The sequence below is a fragment of the Python bivittatus genome, unplaced genomic scaffold, assembly GCF_059951505.1.
Source record: "Python bivittatus isolate LINGU-HERP-01145 unplaced genomic scaffold, Pbiv_v1 ctg000440_np1212, whole genome shotgun sequence".
Lineage (NCBI taxonomy): Eukaryota > Metazoa > Chordata > Lepidosauria > Squamata > Pythonidae > Python > Python bivittatus.
In genome coordinates, this window is record NW_028277063.1 from 384,250 (window position 1) to 404,288 (window position 20,039).

Consider the following 20,039-nt stretch of genomic DNA (forward strand, 5'->3'; position numbering starts at 1 on the left):
ATGGAGAAGACCTCCACGGCGACCATGAATTTCCCCTTGGTGCTCAGGTAGGTGGGCACAAAGGACACCCAGGCACTGCAGAAGACCAGCATGCTGAAGGTGATGAGCTTGGCTTCATTGAAACTGTCAGGCAACTTCCGGGCAAAGAAGGCCACCTTAAAGCTGACAATGGCCAGAAGTCACATGTAGCCCATCACAACATAGAACATAATTTCTGAGCTTTCATTGCATTGCAGTAAGAACTCATCCAATTGGGAGTGCATGTCCAACTCTTGGAAAGGGGGAGGAGGACAATTAAAGGCTTTTTTACTGATGGCTTGGAGGTGACATGAAGGCAGTAACTTGAGGCTATCACAGAATACACATTTTGCTTGGATTCATTTCTTGCAATAAGGCCAAGAGTTGTCAAGGTGGTATAATGGTTAAGACGTTAACCTTGGATTGTGGAAAGCCACATTCTAGTTTACCTCCGTCACTGAGATTGGCTTGGAGCCTTTGGCTGCCCCCTCCCCCCAATCTTCATCAAAGTATTTGATGTTGTAAAGATGGAAAAAGGAAAGAAATGAAATCTTCTTGAAGTCCAACCATGAAAGACAAAAGTACACATGGTCTAGAGTCTGTAAGCAATTTTTCCAATCATAATAAACATGATAGTGTTCTTTTTTTCCAATGAAGCAATTTTTTTTGTAAGGCTAGAGAACCTCATAGGGGACTATGAGAAAGGACCATGGCAGTTAGCAAAACATGAATTAAGCAAGGGAGTGGAGGAAGGGGTTACAAAGGAAGTGACTTCAACTTGACTCTTGCTGTAAAGAGGAGGGAAAGAAAAATGCTTTCAGGCTTTCAAGATTCTCATGCTGGATCCTACATCCATATAGCAGAGTTCTAGCATTTCTTGTGTTATCTGTTTCCTGACCTACCCACCTCCAATGGGTTCACAGAAATAAGCTTAGCTTAAATGATAAGTCAAAGCAAGTTGGTGCTATGAATAGATATTTCTCTGTGAAATAAGGGAGAACTTATCAGTCATAATGGCTACAAATCTACCACTTCTTGATTTAACCAACACTTTTTGTTGTATTTGGAAAGAAAGACTCAGTTCCCAACACCTGCTACAATCTCAAGGGAATCAATGCATGTCTCTCTTCATCTGATGAAGAGAGACAAAAGAAAAGTTTGGACCTTATAATTCTCCTAATTGGGAAAACAGCTTTCATTATCTACATCTTAATTACCAAAAACAGAATGATTTAACTTGTTTTCTGTGGAAGCCCAGAGGCTAGTGAGACTTACCAAATGTTAATGCTAACAGCAATCACGTGGTGCTCAGTATGTTATTTTATGAATCAGTCTGGTCATAACTATTAGAGGGCCCATAGAGATCACAGAAGGCCAATCGAGCTTCTATTCAATTGTTCCAGAGAAAGTGTAGTGACGAAGATGTGGCTGCACCACTGTGTTTGGGGCCAAATGACTTTCACATTCAAAGGCTGGGTATTTCTGCTCTCCCTCCTCATCTTGCCTCAGACTTCTTTCAGCAAGATCCTTAACTCTATGTGTGGTAGCAATCCAAGGTTTCAGTCTTATTCCCCTGCCCCTTCGAGTGATTTTGTCATTGCAGAATTTGTGTCTAGTGTATTTCCTGAATTGTCTTCTTTCAACTTTATGGAGCACCCAGATGGATCCGTCAAAGGATGGCAAGTAGTCCTTTGAAGAAAACAATGATCTGTATTTCAACTTTGCTTTACTGTGATTGAATTCAAGGGAATGTTGTCAAAATTCTTCCACTTTAGATGAGAATTAAAACTGGTTTAGACATGACTCTTATTTAATTTTCTCTCCTGGTAATCATAACACAGCTATTGGAATATTCCCTGATTTTTGATGTGAATGTTGCTATATATGAATTACCTGCTCATGGAAAAACTCCCAAGTCTAATTTTAATAACATTTTCTTCTACTTTTATTTTGTATGCAAAAAGAAAAGAAAGGAACTCCAACAGAAATTACAATACATAACTGTTAATCTAATCTAGTCATATATCTATCTATATCCTGCTATATAACTACACTCTTAACATTTATATCACTTTACTTCTCAAAGGGAAGAAAGAAAAAGATTGATATGGTAGAATATCAAGCTGAAATACTAACCATCATCAATTCTTTTCAGATAAATAAAAATATGTTTTCTTAAAACCTTTGTGTTCTTGATGAGAAAAAAATTCATTTCCTCCCCAGGATGTTGTTTTTACCTTCAATATCTGTTCCTGCTGCCATCTTATTAATTCATAAAAAGTTGCTATTGTGTTTAAAAGAAGAGAGACATCTACCAAATACAATTAATCCACTAGAACATAATTAACATTTCAAATTACTTCTATTTCAAATTGGGTTTATCCATAAATGATCCTCCGTAGCACAATCTCTCTTCATCTTAATGAATTCCTGTAACATCATTGTTTAGACTTATTGAATTTTTATTACCTTGATATTATTTCAGAGTAACTTTCACACTTTTCCATGATTATTGGATGCATAGAAAGGTGGGATATATTTCTGCTTAACAAATGGCATCATTGTCCAAGATACATGAAATAGTTATTTCTGTTGATTGACCTGTTTTAAATGTAGACAACCATGAGATAGATAGATAGATAGATAGATAGATAGATAGATAGATAGATAGATAGAGAGAGAGAGAGAGAGAGAGAGATTCAAATGGTTTTGCCTGACAGGGTTGTGCCATTCCCTCCGCCTCAACCTCTCATGTACTCTGTTTTAAACAATTAGGGCTTTCTCTGTTTCATGAAGTGCTTCAGAACTTGAGCACACACTCTGCTTCTCTAATATTTATTAAAACATTCAGGATCACACAAAAAATCACAAAAGAAATCTGTATAATGAAAATACTTGTCTTATTCTCAAATTTTAGAACTAAAAGAAACTCTTCTTGTAGGTCATTGCCTAAAAACTTCCAGCATGTGCTAGCCTTCACCTTTGCCATTCAGGAGATCAACATGAATGAGAACTTGTTACCAAACATCACTTTGGGCTTCAGAAACTATGACACTGCTTTTAATACATTGAAAGCCAGTGGGTATCTTTTGGGCCTCCTCTCTGTGGAACCCCACTGTCCTGCTAATTACAGGGGCAGAAAGAACCAGAAAGTCATGGCTGTCATTGGTGACCTCCCCACTGCAAACACCATCCAGATGGCCAACATCTTAAATGCCTACAAGATCCCACAGGTATCTGGGCTCACAGTAATGCACAGGAAAGAATAGGGTAGTGGCTAAAAAACTATATGAGGACAAAAAAAGGGGGGAACCCCTCAAAAGCAGCTGATGTAATGGGGAATTCAGTGGGATAGATTTTTTTTACCCCAGACAAATGCTAAGTAACCATTACCATGACAACAATAATTAGTATGTAAGAAACAGTGTAACTGTCATAGTTTCCATGTTGCCACCACAGTTTAAAGATGTTTATCATTACCGCACAAGATATCTTATGCTTATAACATAAAAAGCCAGATGAAAGTTATTGGACTGTCACAATGGGTAATCAATACTCTCAAATTCTTACTGAATAAGAATCCTCTCTTCCTATTCAGTTCATTCTGCTCTCTATTTCTGGTTAGCACAATCAAAGCCTGAGACGGCTTTGTCCCAAAAGTGCTGAATGGAATGCTAATGGGGGTCTGGTTGCAAAAGTTGTGGGGATGGACTTGTTGCTCCCCAAAGTTAGCATGTATCTCTCCCCACCAAGACTAGTTATGGAAGCAAGAGCCAAAAGAATTTGCTTACTCCTTCCTTTTGGTGTGCCTGCTGAAACAGATACCTAGTCTAAAGTACATGATTATTATTCCCAAACTGCAGCTCAGTTATGGCTCTTTCGACCTTGCCTTGAGTGATCAAATTCAGTTTCCCTCTTTCTTCTGGATGACTCCAAATGAAAGCCTCCAGTATGTTGGGATTATTCAGCTCTTGAAATATTTTGGATGGAATTGGATTGGCCTCCTCATCCCGGATGATGTCCCTGGAGAGAACTTTTTCCGAACTTTGAGACCACAGCTCCTCCAGAACGATGTGTGCATTTCATTAATTCTATTTCTTCCAAGAGTGAATAGCTATTTTTCCAATACTGTCCTGCAGAAGCAACTAGGTAGCATTGCAGCTGCCTTATGGTTCAGTAAAACCAATGTAATACTTGTTTATGGAGACATTCAGTCTATGGATGTTTTGCGAATGATTCTTGAAAGTCATGAAATTCATAGCAAAGTTCCATTAGAGAGGGTTTGGATCATATCAGCTCTGTGGGATGTCACTTCTGTCTTTGAAGCCCATAGGTTCACAGGACGTTCCTTCAATGGCAGCTTATCCTTTGCTCTACACACAAATGAGGTCCCAGGATTTCAGGAGTTCCTTGAGAACCTAAATCCACATGACTCTCAAGTGTATTTCATACATCAGTTCTGGTGTTCTGCATTTATCTGTTCACTTCCAATGTATAATATAAATGTGCCAGGCAAAGGAATCTGCACTGGGGAAGAGGATTTGGGGAGCCTCCCTGGGACAGTCTTTGAAATGCAAATGTCTGGCCAGAGCTATGCTATTTACAATGCTGTGCATGCTGTGGCACATGCTCTCCATGCCATGGATTCATCCAGAGCCAGACAGAAGACAGCGGAAAATGGAGAGAAGTGGAATTTGCTGAAAGTCCAACCTTGGCAGGTTAGTTATGGTGCCTTTCAATGGGAATGTAGCTGAAATAACATACTCATTTCAACTTATACAAACATCATTTCAATTTATCCAAGCGTCTATAATTTTTTTACCTCATTCCCATCCAATTTATCTGGAAGAGTCTGATTGAAGTAAACATGGTTTAATTTCAATTAGGCATGCAAGGAATAAAATCACCAAGCTCTTCATTGAGCTGCTCCTCTTGAGTGGAAGAATTACATGTGTAAGGTATGTTTTAAAATTGCTCTTCATACTGTATTTTTCCATGGTGAGTAATAGGATGGCAATACTTGTCTTACTCTAAGATATATCTTAGTATAAGCCTTTTCTGTCCCATGCCTGAAGAACAACTGATTTAATCAGCTGAACCCACAATCAAGTTTTCTGGGACAGAATTCCAACAAATATGATGTGACCTCCATTGTATGTACTGGCCATATTGCTCTGGAATTGTGGGAAAGCTCATTTTTGGGCAATCGGAATGCTTCGGGAGAAGTTTTCATTCTCTCATGACGTACAAACTTTGCTTGGGGAATCTATCAGACAAAATGTATTATTATTATGTTGTTGTTGTTGTTGTTGTCCTGCAAGGTAGAATTTTAGATTTGGAACATAGAAAACACTATTAACTCAAAAGTTTGGATGTTCATAAAAATCAGGCTGAGCTCAATTTGGAAAGTCACAGCATGGAACTGTTAATCCTGTTGCCTACTATTAGCACCAATTTGTCACTTCTATCTCTTCTCTTTTTAGCTTCGCTTATTTCTGAAAAACCTCCACTTCAACAATAGTGCTGGGGAAGAAATAGCTTTCAACGAGAATGGAAACGTGGCAGCAAAATACGATCTCATCAATCTGGTTACATTCCCCAATCAATCTTTCCAGAAAGTCCAAGTTGGAGGGATCAAGCCCCAGCGTTCTCAAAGGGAAGGGTTCAGCATAAACACATCTGCCATTGTCTGGAACCCCAAATTTAAGCGGGTGAGTTGAACAAACCAACTAAACAAAGAGGAGTTACTTTCTCAATTCCTAACACTCAAAACAAGTGATCTGGGAGTGGGGCTAAGGTCACTTGCTATCTTCCCACTGAATTGTGAATATCTGTTGCAGCCTAGAAAAATTATGATGACCTCAATGTTACATTACACTTTCAGGCCCTAGGAAAAGACACCTCTACTCACTGGACTTTGGACCTCCTGGGTCTAGAGGCCTCTGATGAGCTTATGGAAGTGGATGGTTCATCCCTTGAAAGCTGACACTAAAGGGAGGGTTTATCCTTTTTTCAATAGTAATTGTATTAAAAATTATTGTTACAAAGATAAAAACTAATACAAACTAAAAAAGAAAAAAAATAGAAGTTGAGAAAAAGAAAAATAGAAAGAAAAATACAAAAGGAAGGAAAAATAAGAATATATTATATGTATATGTATATGTATATGTATATGTATATGTATAAAGAAGTGACTTCCCTCTTCAGCACAAGTATAAACAATTTTAGCAACTTGTCACCTTCTCTTAAAATACAACAAATGGTCTCCTCTTCCCGTATCCCATTTCTTATCTGTAAACAAATCCTTAAGGCCTCATCATTTCATCGCCAAAAGTCCATTCAGGGTTACCAGAAATAACAACATATCTGTTTTAGCCTTCATCAAATAAACCAACTTTATATTCCTTCCTTATACTTTTAACAATCTTCAGCTTTAGTCCCTTCAAATAATGTCCTAGAACTTGATTTCTTTTCATTTTTTCTTTCTCCCTTCTCACAAAATTCTTCAAAGCTTTAACAAGCCTTTTTTGTAAATCCAATATAGGAAAATTATCCGAGTCACTCTTTTGTTTTGTTATTTCTATATATCCCTTTTAATTCTGAAGACATCAGCCAGTTTCTTTAGTCCAAGATAGCATCTTTTTCCATATCACTCTTGTAGCTGGTCATTGTTAAATCCACTTCAGATCAGCCTCAATCTTGTCACCTAAAAATTGTTCCTCTTTCATAATGTCTTTTAAACACAGTCTATCAATAGAAGCAGACACTCTTAAAATTAACTTCTGGGTCCATTGTTCAAAAATATCCTTCCATATGTCCATTGTTAAGATTTTTTCCTTCATTTTGTCTTTGTAAGTCAGATTTAAGTGTTGTTCTCATTTAATTGTAATTTTTAGTTCCTTCTGGATGTTTCTAACTCTCATCCTATCATGTTATTTTAAGAGAATTCAAAACAAAAGCTTTCCCCACAGGAAGGATTCTTATAATCAATTCCAAATCTTATTTCAAATATATCTGGACCCTTAGTGAAATTGTGACTTATCAAAGTCAAAGAACTCATCACCCTTTTGCTGTTTATTCTAAAAAAAAAAAAAGTCCTTAAACTTGTATTTAAAACGTCTTTCGCTAGGGATTGAAGGAACCTCATGCTGTAAAACCTTTTGATGCAAAGGTTCCTAATAGCTGAAAAGCAGTTAACAAACAATTTCTGAAAGTGATTAGAAAAGGAAGTAGGCAAACCCAATGTCCACCCAAGGTGCCACCGTGGTTTGAGCAAGATGGCTATTCCCTCTTGTCCCAGAGCTATAGCTCTTACCACACTTAACGATGTTACCCATAATGTCACTTGCTCATTTGCCACTTTGGTATATGCGAGGCTGTGAATGATGACCTATTGTGCTCTACATTGGAGAAACCAGCCACCTCTCTAATGAATCAGTGAGCACAGAACTGAAATCTGAAATGGCAATGTTGAAACAAGGAACCCTACTTCAGAATTTGAGTTCTCCTCAAATCTCTCCTTCAGCACTCTGCCTCTGCCTATCTGGTGGGCATCCTGGAACATGGGCTTTCTAACTGTGGGACTCACAAAGTCGGGAAACGCCTGTCTTCTACGGGCTCCCTAGGACACTGCCTTTGTCTGGTCCCCAGCCCATGAGTGAAAGTCATCTTTGTGTTCATGTGAAAATAGGGGTTTTCTCCTCTTCAGCTGGCCGAGACCACTGCAGTTCTAAACCACTCATGCATTTATCTGACTTTTTAGTCAATGGTTGAATCAGTTGACCCACAGAGCTTGGAAAAAATCCGAGCACTTCTTTTACACTTCAGGCTCATTTCAGCATCCTACTTCCCTGAAGTTCTTCAGGGGAGACTTTTCTGAGAGGAGTCCCTTATTGGCAAATAATGTCTTGCTTTAATTTTTTTCAAATACTGAAATATTTTTTCCCTTTTGGGGAGCATTTGCTCCATTTATATTCCGTGTTAAATATTTGTAACCCATAATCAGTTCAAAAATTTAGAGAAATCCTTCATCCGAACCCGAACAAGAACAATGTAAGTTAACTTGTGTCCCAATAAATCTGCAATATTCATCAGTCAATACAAGTTCTGGATTCAATAAAGGGTTAATATACCACACAACTCCATTTCTCTTTTTGGTATCTGCTGAAATACATTCTTCTCTCAAAGATTTATAGGTCAGATATTTTCTAACTTTTTTCTGAGATGAGTCTCTTGTAGGCAAAAAAAAGTCTTGCTTTAATAGTTTCAAATAATACTTTTTTTCCTACTTTGGGGGAGCATTTGCCCCATTTCTATTCCATATTTAACTTTTGAAATCCATAATCCATTCAGAAATTTAGAAAAATCCAAACCTGTCCTCATTTTGAACGTCTGTTAGAGGAGAATTCGGGGTTCACCCCGCCTTTGACTCAATCCAGCAAGCAGCCCTTCGGCTCCAAACTGTAGTATTATTAGAAATTAGAGGAAGGTGGTTGTTTTAAGGTTCATACTGAAAATGACTGCTGACTGAGTAAAAGCAAGGTTAGAATCTATCTTTATTCTTTATTTTTGCCATTCCCATTAGACACCACCTTCTGCTACCTGTGTGGAAAGTTGCCATCCTGGATACCGGAAATTACGTAAGGAAGGGAAACAGGTTTGCTGCTATGACTGTGTCCAGTGCTCAGAAGGAAGCATTTCCATCATGACTGGTAAGAAAAAATGATCTATATTTCTTTAAAAAGAAATGGTGCCCTGCTCTAAAGTTTGGGTTTTCTAATAGAGTTTTACAGAAAAGACTAGATTGATTGGGATGCCTCACCTGCTTCTTGTCTTAGTCCTTTTTCAAAGTAGGACCTTTTCTTTATCCTGGTGCGTAATGTGTTCTTCAGGAAATGTGGTCTATTGACAATTCTGCTTTAGGAAAACCTTTCTAAAATTTATGTTTCTCAAATAAATTTTAGAAATCTTTTCCTAAAGCAGAATTTTCAAAAGAGGGTTATTCAATTTATATTAAGCCAACTCCACTTACCAGAGTCACCTTTCAAAGAGCTAGCAGGGAAATCTGCTCAGAATACATCCACTCCTTTATGTGAGAAAATTCCAAAGAGAGCTGCAGCAAGGAATCCTCATTAAAACATGAATTACAGTTCAGTAAGTAGAATGTTTACCATCTTATTTATGGCTTACAGATTCCAACCAATGTGAGAAGTGCCCAGAAGAACAATATCCAGATGAGAAACAGCATCAATGTATTCCCAAAATGATCACCTACTTATCCTACACAGAAGTCCTGGGAGCAGTTCTAGCAACCTGTGCAGTATCTTTTTCTGCAATCACAATGGCGGTGATGGCCATTTTCCTTCACTACCACAACACTCCCATTGTCAAAGCCAACAACCGGGGCATCACCTGCACCCTGCTCTCCTCCCTGCTGCTGTGTTTTCTCTGCTCCTTCCTTTTCCTCGGTTGCCCAGGGACAGTCACTTGCCTTCTTCGGCAGGCAGTTTTCGGAGTGGTCTTCTCCATCGCAGTGTCTTGTGTGTTGGCCAAAACCATCACTGTGGTTCTGGCCTTCATGGCCACAAAACCAGGGAATCAGATCAGGAAATGGGTAGGGAAAAGGCTGGCCATCTCCGTCATTGTTCTCTGCTCCTTTATTCAAACGGCCACTTGTGCTGTGTGGCTGACAACCTCTCCCCCTTTCCCAGAGTTGGGCATGCACTCCCAGAAGGATGAGATCTTGGTGCAATGCAACGAAGGCTCAGAAATCATGTTCTATGTTGTGCTGGGCTACATGTGGCTTCTGGCCATCGTCAGCTTCACGGTGGCCTTCTTTGCTCGGAAGTTGCCCGACACTTTCAATGAAGCCAAGCTCATCACCTTCAGCATGCTGGTCTTCTGCAGCGTTTGGGTGTCCTTTGTGCCCACCTACTTGAGCACCAAGGGGAAATCCATGGTGGCCGTGGAGGTCTTCTCCATCTTGGCCTCAAGTGCTGGCTTATTGGCTTGCATTTTCCTGCCCAAGTGCTATATTATGATGCTGAGACCAGAGCTCAACACCAGAGAGCAGCTAGTCAGGAAGAAGCATGCTTTGATCTCAAGAACAAGATAAAAGATGATTTTGGCACTAGATATGGCAGTTAATGAGTCCAAAGATTTCAGTCATGAATAGATATTTTTACATGTTTTTATGATGCTATTTTTCAGGTACACGCATTCACTAGTGAAAGACGGGTGCATTATTTTTTCTAGGCTGAGAACCTAGTCTACTATGATCCTTCGGTTAGGAATCTTGCTCAAAAATGTGATGGACAGATGTGGAGAGCCATATTCTAGTTCACCTCCATCACTGAGACGGGCCTGGAGCCTTTGGTTGCCCCCCTTCCCCAACCTTCATCAAAATGTTTGATCTTGTAGAGATAGAAAATGGAAAGAAATGAAATCTTTTTGGGGTCCAATCATGAAAGACAAAAGTACTCATAGTATGGAGTCTGTCAGCAATGTTTCTAATCATAATAAATGTGATAGTGGGTTTTTTTCAATAAACCAACATTAATATATTTTAGGTAAAGCTAGAGAGCCATACAGGGGACCATGGAAAAGGTTTTGCAGTGAGCAAAACTGAATTTAGCTAGGGAAAGGAGGAACGGGTTAAAAAGAAAGTGACTCCACCTTGACTCTTGGTATCAAAAGGAGGGAAAGAAAAATGCTTTCAGGCTTTCAAGATTCTCATACTGGATCCAACATTGATATAGCGGAGTTCTAGCATTTCTTGTGTTATCTGTTTCCTGACCTACCCACCTCCAAAGGTCTACAGAAATAAGCTTAGCTTAAATGATAAGTCAAAGCAACTTGGCGCTATGAATAGATATTTCTCTGTGAAATAAGAAGGGAGAACTGCCGTGGTCATACTGGCTACAAATCCATCACTTCTTGATTTAACCAACATTTTCTTGTTGTGTTTGGAAAGAAAGACTCAGTTCCCAGCACCTGCTACAATCCCAAAGGAATCAATGCGTTTCTCTCTTCATCTCATGAAGAGAGACAAAAGAAAAGTTTGGACCTTATAATTCTCCTAATTGGGAAAACAGCTTTCATTATCTACATCTTAATTACCAAAAACAGAATGATTGAACTTGTTTTCTGTGGAAGCCCAGAGGCTAGTGAGACTTACCAAATGTTAATAATAACAGCAATCACATGGTGCTGAGTATGGTATTTTATGAATCAGTCTGGTCATAACTATTAGAGGACCCATAGAGATCACAGAGGGCCAATCGAGCTTCTATTCAATTGTTCCAGAGAAAGTGTAGTGACGAAGATGTGGCTCCACCACTGTGGTTGGGGCCAAATGACTTTCACATTCAAAGGCTGGGTATTTCTGCTCTCCCTCTTCATCCTGCCTCAGACTTCCTTCAGCAAGATCCTTAACTCCATGTGTGGTAGCCATCCAAGGTTTCAGTCTGATTCCCCTACCCCCTCCAATGATATTATCATTGCAGAATTTGTGTCTATTACGTTTCCTGAATTGTCTTCACTCAACTTTATAGGACAACTAACAGCAATCTTCAGAGGATGGCAAGTAGTCCACTGTTTGAACAAAACAATGATCTGTATTTCAACTTTGCTTTACTGTGATTGAATTCAAGTGAATCTAGTTGAAATTCTTCTACTTTAGATGAGAATTAAAACTGGTTTAGACAAGACTCTTAATTAAATTTCTCTCCTGGTTAATCATAACTCAGCGACTGGAACCAGCTTGTAAACTCCTGGTTTTCCATTTGGATGTTGCAATTTATGAATTACCTGCTCATGGGAAAACCTCCCAAGTCTGATTTTAATAACATTTTCTTCTACTTTCATTTTGTATGCAAAAAGAAAAGAAAGGAACTCCAACAAAAATTACAATACTTAACTGTTAATCAAAAGTCGTTATATATCTATATCCTGCTATATAACTACATTCTTAACGTTTATATCACTTTCCTTCTCAAAGGGAAGAAAGAAAAAGAGTGATATGGTAGAATATCAAGCTGAAACACAAACCCATCATCAATCTTTTTCAGATAAAAGAAAATATGTCTTCCTCAAACCTTTATGTTCTTGATGAGAAAAAAATTCATTTCCTCCTCAGGATGTTGTTTTTACCTTGAATATCTGTTCCTGCTGCCGTCTTATTAATTCACAAAAAGTTGCTATCGTGTTTAAAAGAAAAGAGAATTATTTTAAAAGAGAATTGTATTAAAATACAATTAATCCACCAGAACCTAATTAACATTTCAAATGACTTCTATTTCAAATTGGGTTTATCCATAAATGATCCTCCGTAGCACAATCTCTCTTCGTGTGAATGAATTCCTGTAACATGAATGTTTAGACTTATTGAATTTTTATTACCTTGATACTATTTCAGAGTAACTTTTGTATTTTTCCATGACTGTTGGATGCATAGAAAGGTGGGATATAGTTAAATAACTAAATGTGTTAAATTTTGAGGACCTGCATTTCAACCGTTAGCACAACCCATCAATTTCTGCTTAACAAACGGCATCATTGTCCAAGATACATGAAATAGTTATTTCCGTTGATTGACCTGTTTTAAATGTAGACAAGCATGATATATATCTATATCTATATATATTCAGATGGGTTTTGGCTGACAGGGTTGTGCCATTCCCTCCTCTTGAACATCTCATGTACTTTATTTTTAGCAATTATGGCTTTCTCTGTTTCATGAAGTGCTTCAGAATTTGAGCACACCCCCCGCTTCTCTAATATTCATTAAAACAGGCAGGGTCACACAAAATATCACAGAAGAAATCTGTATAATGAAAATACTTGTCTTATTCTCAAACTGTAGGACTAAATGAAACTTTTCTTGCAGGCGATTGCCTAAAAACTTCCAGCATATGCTGGCCTTCACCTTTGCCATTCAGGAGATCAACATGAATGAGAACTTGTTACCAAACATCACTTTGGGCTCCAGAAACTATGACACTGCTTTTAATACATTGAAAGCCAGTGGGTATCTTTTGGGCCTCCTCTCTGTGGAACCCCACTGTCCTGCTAATTACAGGGGCAGAAAGAACCAGAAAGTCATGGCTGTCATTGGTGACCTCCCCACTGCAAACACCATCCAGATGGCCAACATCTTAAATGCCTACAAGATCCCACAGGTATCTGGGCTCACATTAATGCACAGGAAAGAATAGGGTAGTGGCTAAAAAACTATATGAGGACAAAAAAAGGGGGGAACCCTCAAAAGCAGCTGATGTAATGGGGAATTCAGTGGGATAGATTTTTTTTCCCCAGACAAATGCTAAGTAACCATTACCATGACAACAATAATTAATATGTAAGAAACAGTGTAACTGTCATAGTTTCCATGTTGCCACCACAGTTTAAAGATGTTTATCATTAAAGCACTAGTTATCTTATGCTTATAACATAAAAAGCCAGATGAAAATTATTGGACTGTCACAATGGGTAATCAATACTCTCAAATTCTTACTGAATAAGAATCCTCTCTTCTTATTCAGTTCATTCTGCTCTCTATTTCTGGTTAACACAATCAAAGCCTGAGACAGCTTTGTCCCAAAAGTGGTGAATGGAATGCTAATGGGAGTCTGGTTGCAAAAGTTGTGGGGATGGACTTGTTGCTCCCCAAAGTTAGCATGTTTCTCTCCCCACCAAGACTAATTATGGAAGCAAGGGCCAAAAGAAATTTGCTTACTCCTTCCTTTTGGTGTGCCTGCTGAAACAGATACCTAGTCTAAAGAACATGATTATTATTCCCAAACTGCAGCTCAGTTATGGCTCTTTCGACCTTGCCTTGAGTGATCAAATTCAGTTTCCCTCTTTCTTCTGGATGACTCCAAATGAAAGCCTCCAGCATGTTGGGATTATTCAGCTCTTGAAATATTTTGGATGGAATTGGATTGGCCTCCTCATCCCGGATGATGTCCCTGGAGAGAACTTTTTCCGAACTTTGAGACCACAGCTCCTCCAAAACGATGTGTGCATTTCATTAATTCTATTTCTTCCAAGAGTGAATAGCTATTTCTCCAATACTTTCCTGCAGAAGAAACTAGACAGCATTGGAGCTGCCTTATGGTTCAGTAAAACCAATGTAATACTTGTTTATGGAGACATTCAGTCTATGGATATTTTGCGAATGATTCTTGAAAGTTATGAAATTCATAGCAAGGTTCCATTAGAGAGGGTTTGGATCATATCAGCTCTGTGGGATGTCACTTCTGTCTTTGAAGCCCATAGGTTCACAGGACGTTCCTTCAATGGCAGCTTATCCTTTGCTCTACACACAAATGAGGTCCCAGGATTTCAGGAGTTCCTTGAGAACCTAAATCCACATGACTCTCAAGTGTATTTCATACATCGGTTCTGGTGTTCTGCATTTATCTGTTCACTTCCAATGTGTAATATAAATACGCCAGACATAAGAAACTGCACTGGGAAAGAGGATCTGAGGAGTCTCCCTCGAACCGTCTTTGAAATGCAGATGTCTGGCCAGAGCTATGCTATTTACACTGCTGTGCATGCTGTGGCACATGCTCTCCATGCCATGGATTCATCCAGAGCCAGGCAGAAGAGAGCGGACAATGGAGAGAAGTGGAATTTGCTGAAAGTCCAACCTTGGCAGGTCAGTTTGGGTGCCTTTCAATGGGAATGTAGCTATAACAACATATTGATTTCAATTTATACAAACATCATTAACTATAGTATTTTTTTACTCCAATCCCATCCAATTTGTCTGAAGTTTCTGATTGAACTAAACCTGATTTAATGTCAAGTAGGCATGCAAGGAGTAACATCACCAGGCTCTTCATTGAGTTGCTCCTCTTGAGTGGAAGAATTATATGTTTAAGATATCTTCAAAAGTTGCTCTTTCTAATGTTTTTCTCCATGGTGAGTAATAGGGAGGATAGGATGGAAATACTTTTCTTACTCTAAGATATGTCTCAGTGTAACCCTTTTCTGTCTCATCCCTGGAGAAAAACTGATTCAATCTGCTGAGCCCACAATGGAACTTTTTGGTCATGTTTTCTGGGGCAGAATTCCAATGAATATGATGTGGCCTCCATTGTATGTCTTGGCCATTTTGCTCTGGAATTCTGGGGAAGCTTATTTTTTGGCCATCTGAATGCTTCAGGAGAAGTTTTTACTCTCTCCTGAAGCCCAAACTTTGCTTGGTGAGAATGTCTAATAACAACAACAACAACAATAGTAGTAGTAGTGGTAGTAGAGAAGGAGGAGGAGGAGGAGGAGGAGGAAGTAGTCTTGCAAGGTAGGTTTTTGCATTTGGAACATAGAAAACACTATTAACTCAAAAGTTTGGATGTTCATAAAAATCAGGCTGAGCTCAATTTGGAAAGTCACAGCATGGAACTGTTAATCCTATTGCCTACTATTAGCACCAATTTGTCACTTCTATCTCTTCTCTTTTTAGCTTCGCTTATTTCTGAAAAACCTCCACTTCAACAATAGTGCTGGGGAAGAAATAGCTTTCAACGAGAATGGAAACGTGGCAGCAAAATACGATCTCATCAACCTGGTTACATTCCCCAATCAATCCTTCCAGAAAGTCCAAGTTGGAGGGATCAGGCCCCAACATTCTCAAAGGGAAGGGTTCAGCATAAACACATCTGCCATTGTCTGGAACCCCAAATTTAAGCGGGTGAGTTGAACAAACCAACTAAACAAAGAGGAGTTACTTTCTCAATTCCTGACATTCAAAACAAGTAATCTGAGAGTGGTGCCAAGGTCACTTGCTATCTTCCCACTGAACTGAGATCATCTTTTGTCGCCTGGAAAAAGGATGACGTTCTCAATGTTACATTACACTTTCAGGCCCTAGGAAAAGAGAGCTCTGCTCACTGGGCTTTGAACCTCCTGGGTCTAGAGGCCTCTGATGAGCTTATGGAAGTGGACGGTTCATCCCTTGAAAGCTGACACTAAAAGGAGGGTTTATCCTTTTTTCAATAGTAATTTTATTAAAAATGACCATTACAAAGATAAAAACTAATACGAACTAAAAAAGAAAAAAAATAGAAGGTGAAAATAGAAAGAAAAATACGAAACAAAGAAAAAAATAAGAATATTCCATATATCTATATCTATATCTACTGTATATCTATATGTATAAAGAAGTGACTTCCCTCTTCATCACAAGTATAAAGAATTTTAGTAACTTATCACCTTCTTTTAAAATACAACAAACGGTCTCCTCTTCCAATATCCCATTGTGTGTCTATAAACACATCCTTATAGTCACATCACCTCAGTCCTGATCAGCAAAACTCCATTCCGAGTTAACAGAAATAACAACATATCTATTTTAACCTTCATGAAATAAAAAACTTTACACTCCTTCCTTTTAACAATTTTCAGCTTTACTCCCTTCAAACAATGTCCTAGAACTTGGTTTCTTTTAATTTTTTCTTTCTCCCTTCCCACAAAATTCTTCAAAGTTTTAACAAGCCTCTTTTGTAAATCCAATATAGGAAATTATCCAGGTCACCCTCTTCTTTTCTTATTTCTATGTATTCCTTTTAATTCTAAGGATATCAGTGGGTTCCTTTAGTCCAAGGTAGCATCTTTTTCCGTATCATTCTTGTAGCCTGTCATTTTTAAATCCACTTCAGATCTTCCTCAATATGGTCAGGTAAAACTTGTTCCTCTTTCATAACGTTTTTTAAACAAACTCTATCTATAGAAGCAGATACTCTTAAAATTAACTTCTGGGTCCATTCTTCAAAAATATCCTTCCATATGTCCATTGTAAAAACATTTTCCTTCATTTTGTCTTTGTAAGTCAAATTGAAGTCTTGTTCTCCTTTCATTGTAATTTTTAGTTCCTTCTGGATACCTCTAAGAGACTTCAAAGTCTCATCCTATCATCCTGTCTTAAGCGAATTCAAAACAAAAGCTTTTTCCCACAGGAAGGATTCTTATAATTAATTCCAAAATCTTATTCCAATTCAATCTGGACCCTTAGTCCATTTGTAACTTTCCAAAATCAAAGTTCTAATCACCTTTTTGATGTGTATTCTAAAAAATTGTTTTTAATGTCCTTAAACTTGTATCTAAAACTTTTTTCACTAGGGATTGAAGGAACCTCGGCTGATGCTGTAAACCCTTTGGATCCAAAGGTTCCTAAAAGCTGTACAGCATTTAACAAACAATTTCTGAAAGTGATTAGAAAAGGAACTATGCAAGCCCAATGTCCTTTTGAGGTGCCACCGTGGTTTGAGCAAAATGGCTATCCCCTCGTCTCCTGGAGCTATAGCCCTTACCCACTGTATGATGTTACCCATAATGTCACTTGCTCATTTGCCACATTGGTATATGCTAGGCTGGGAATGATGACCTATTGTGCTCTGCATTGGATAAACCAGATACCTCTCTCATGGAAAAGTGAGCACAGAACTAAACTCTGAAATGGCAATGTTGAAACAAGAAACCCTACTTCAGAATTTAAGTTCTCCTCAAATTCTCTCCTTCAGCACTCTGCCTCTGCCTTTCTGGTGGGCATCCTGGAACATCAGCTTCCAAACTGTGGGACCCACAAAGTCTGGAAATGTCTTCTGTCTACAGCCTCCCCAGGACACTGCCTTTGTCTGGTCCCCAGCCCATGAGTGAAAGTCATCTTTGTGGTTCATGTGAAAATAGGGGTTTTCTCCTCTTCAGCTGGCCAAAACCACTGCAGTTCTAAACCACAAATGGGTTTATCTGACTGTTTACTCAATGGTTGAATCAGCTGACCCACAGAGCCTGGAAAAACTCCCAGCCCCTCTTTTCCGCTTCAGGCTCATTTCGGCATCCTACTTCCCTGGAGTTCTGCAAAGGACACTTTTCTGAGATGAGTTTCTTCTTGGCAAATAATGTTTTGCTTTAATTTTTTTCAAGTATTGAAATAATTTTTTTCCTTTTGGGGAGCATTTGCTCCATTTATATTCTCTGTTAAATATTTGAAATCCATAATCTGTTCAAAAATTTAGAAAAATCCAAACCTGTCCCCATTTTCAACGGGTGTAACAGAAGAATTCAGGGGCTCACTTCTCCTTTGACTCAATCCAGCAAGCAGTCCTAGGAATTCAAAGTTTACTATTATTAGAAATTATAAGGAGCTGGTTGTTTTAGGGCTGATCCTGAGAATGACTGCTGACTGATTGAGTAAAACCTAGGTTACAATCCATCTTCATTCTTTATTTCTGCCACACCCATTAGACACCACCTTCTGCTACCTGTGTGGAAAGTTGCCATCCTGGATACCGGAAATTACGTAAGGAAGGGAACCAGGTTTGCTGCTATGACTGTGTCCAGTGCTCAGAAGGAAGCATTTCCATCATGATTGGTAAGAAAAAATTATCTATATTTCTTTAAAAAGTAATGGTGCCCTGCTCTACAGTTTGGGTTTTTTAATATAGTTTTACAGAAAAGACTAGATTGATTGGGATGCCTCACCAGCTTGTTGTCTTGGTCCTTTTTTAAAGTAGGACCTTTTCTTTATCCTGGTGCGTAATGCGTTCTTCAGGAAATGTGGTCTACTGACAATTCTGCTTTAGGAAAACCTTTCTAAAATTCATGTTTCTCAAATAAATTTTAGAAATCTTTTCCTAAAGCAGAATTTTCAAAAGAGGGTTATTCACTTTATATTAAGCCAACTCCACTTACCAGAGTCACCTTTCAAAGAGCTAGCAGGGAAATCTGCTCAGAATACATCCAGTCCTTTATGTGAGAAAATTCCAAAGAGAGCTGCAGCAAGGAATCCTCATTAAAACATGAATTACAGTTCAGTATGTAGCATGTTTACCATCTTATTTATGGCTTATAGATTCCAACCAATGTGAGAAGTGCCCAGAAGAACAATATCCAGATGAGAAACAGCATCAATGTATTCCCAAAATGATCACCTACTTATCCTACACAGAAGTCCTGGGAGCAGTTCTAGCAACCTGTGCAGTATCTTTTTCTGCAATCACAATGGCGGTGATGGCCATTTTCCTTCACTACCACAACACTCCCATTGTCAAAGCCAACAACCGGGGCATCACCTGCACCCTGCTCTCCTCCCTGCTGCTGTGTTTTCTCTGCTCCTCCCTTTTCCTCGGTTGCCCAGGGACAGTCACTTGCCTTCTTCGGCAGGCAGTTTTCGGAGTGGTCTTCTCCATCGCAGTGTCTTGTGTGTTGGCCAAAACCACCACTGTGGTTCTGGCCTTCATGGCCACAAAACCAGGGAATCAGGTCAGGAAGTGGGTAGGGAAAAGGCTGGCCATCTCCGTCATTGTTCTCTGCTCCTTTATTCAAACGGCCACTTGTGCTGTGTGGCTGACAACTTCTCCCCCTTTCCCAGAGTTGGACATGCACTCCCAGAAGGATGAGATCTTGGTGCAATGCAACGAAGGCTCAGAAATCATGTTCTATGTTGTGCTGGGCTACATGTGGCTTCTGGCCATCGTCAGCTTCACGGTGGCCTTCTTTGCTCGGAAGTTGCCCGACACTTTCAATGAAGCCAAGCTCATCACCTTCAGCATGCTGGTCTTCTGCAGCGTTTGGGTGTCCTTTGTGCCCACCTACTTGAGCACCAAGGGGAAATTCATGGTGGCCGTGGAGGTCTTCTCCATCTTGGCCTCAAGTGCTGGCTTATTGGCTTGCATTTTCCTGCCCAAGTGCTACATTATTGTGCTGAGACCAGAGCTCAACACCAGAGAGCAGCTAGTCAGGAAGAAGCATGCTTTGATCTCAAGAACAAGATAAAAGATGATTTTGGCACTAGATATGGCAATTAATGAGTCCAAAGATTTCAGTTATGAATAGATATTTTTACATGTTTTTATGATGCTATTTTTCAGGTACACGCATTCACTAGTGAAAGACGGGTGCATTATTTTTTCTAGGCTGAGAAACTAGTCTGCTATGATCCTTCGGTTAGGAATCTTCCTCAAAAATGTGATGGAAAGATGTGGAGAGCCATGTTCTAGTTCACCTCCATCACTGAG

At 39.1% G+C, this 20,039-nt stretch overlaps 2 protein-coding genes across 2 annotated transcripts; both read left to right on the forward strand.

The window, feature by feature from the left end:
* Positions 1–10,132, forward strand: LOC148215686 (vomeronasal type-2 receptor 26-like). Its single transcript, XM_088142380.1, has 6 exons — positions 1–47; positions 2,960–3,251; positions 3,882–4,736; positions 5,502–5,729; positions 8,603–8,729; positions 9,210–10,132. Exons 1-6 carry the CDS (start codon positions 1–3, stop codon positions 10,130–10,132), a joined length of 2,472 nt encoding a protein of 823 aa, XP_087998506.1.
* Positions 10,133–10,614: 482 nt separating this feature from the next.
* Positions 10,615–19,797, forward strand: LOC148215687 (vomeronasal type-2 receptor 26-like). The gene is made up of 6 exons (XM_088142381.1): positions 10,615–10,631; positions 12,905–13,196; positions 13,826–14,680; positions 15,488–15,715; positions 18,268–18,394; positions 18,875–19,797. The coding sequence occupies exons 1-6, from the start codon at positions 10,615–10,617 to the stop codon at positions 19,795–19,797; spliced, it is 2,442 nt and encodes an 813-aa protein (XP_087998507.1).
* The last annotated feature ends 242 nt before the right edge of the window (positions 19,798–20,039 follow it).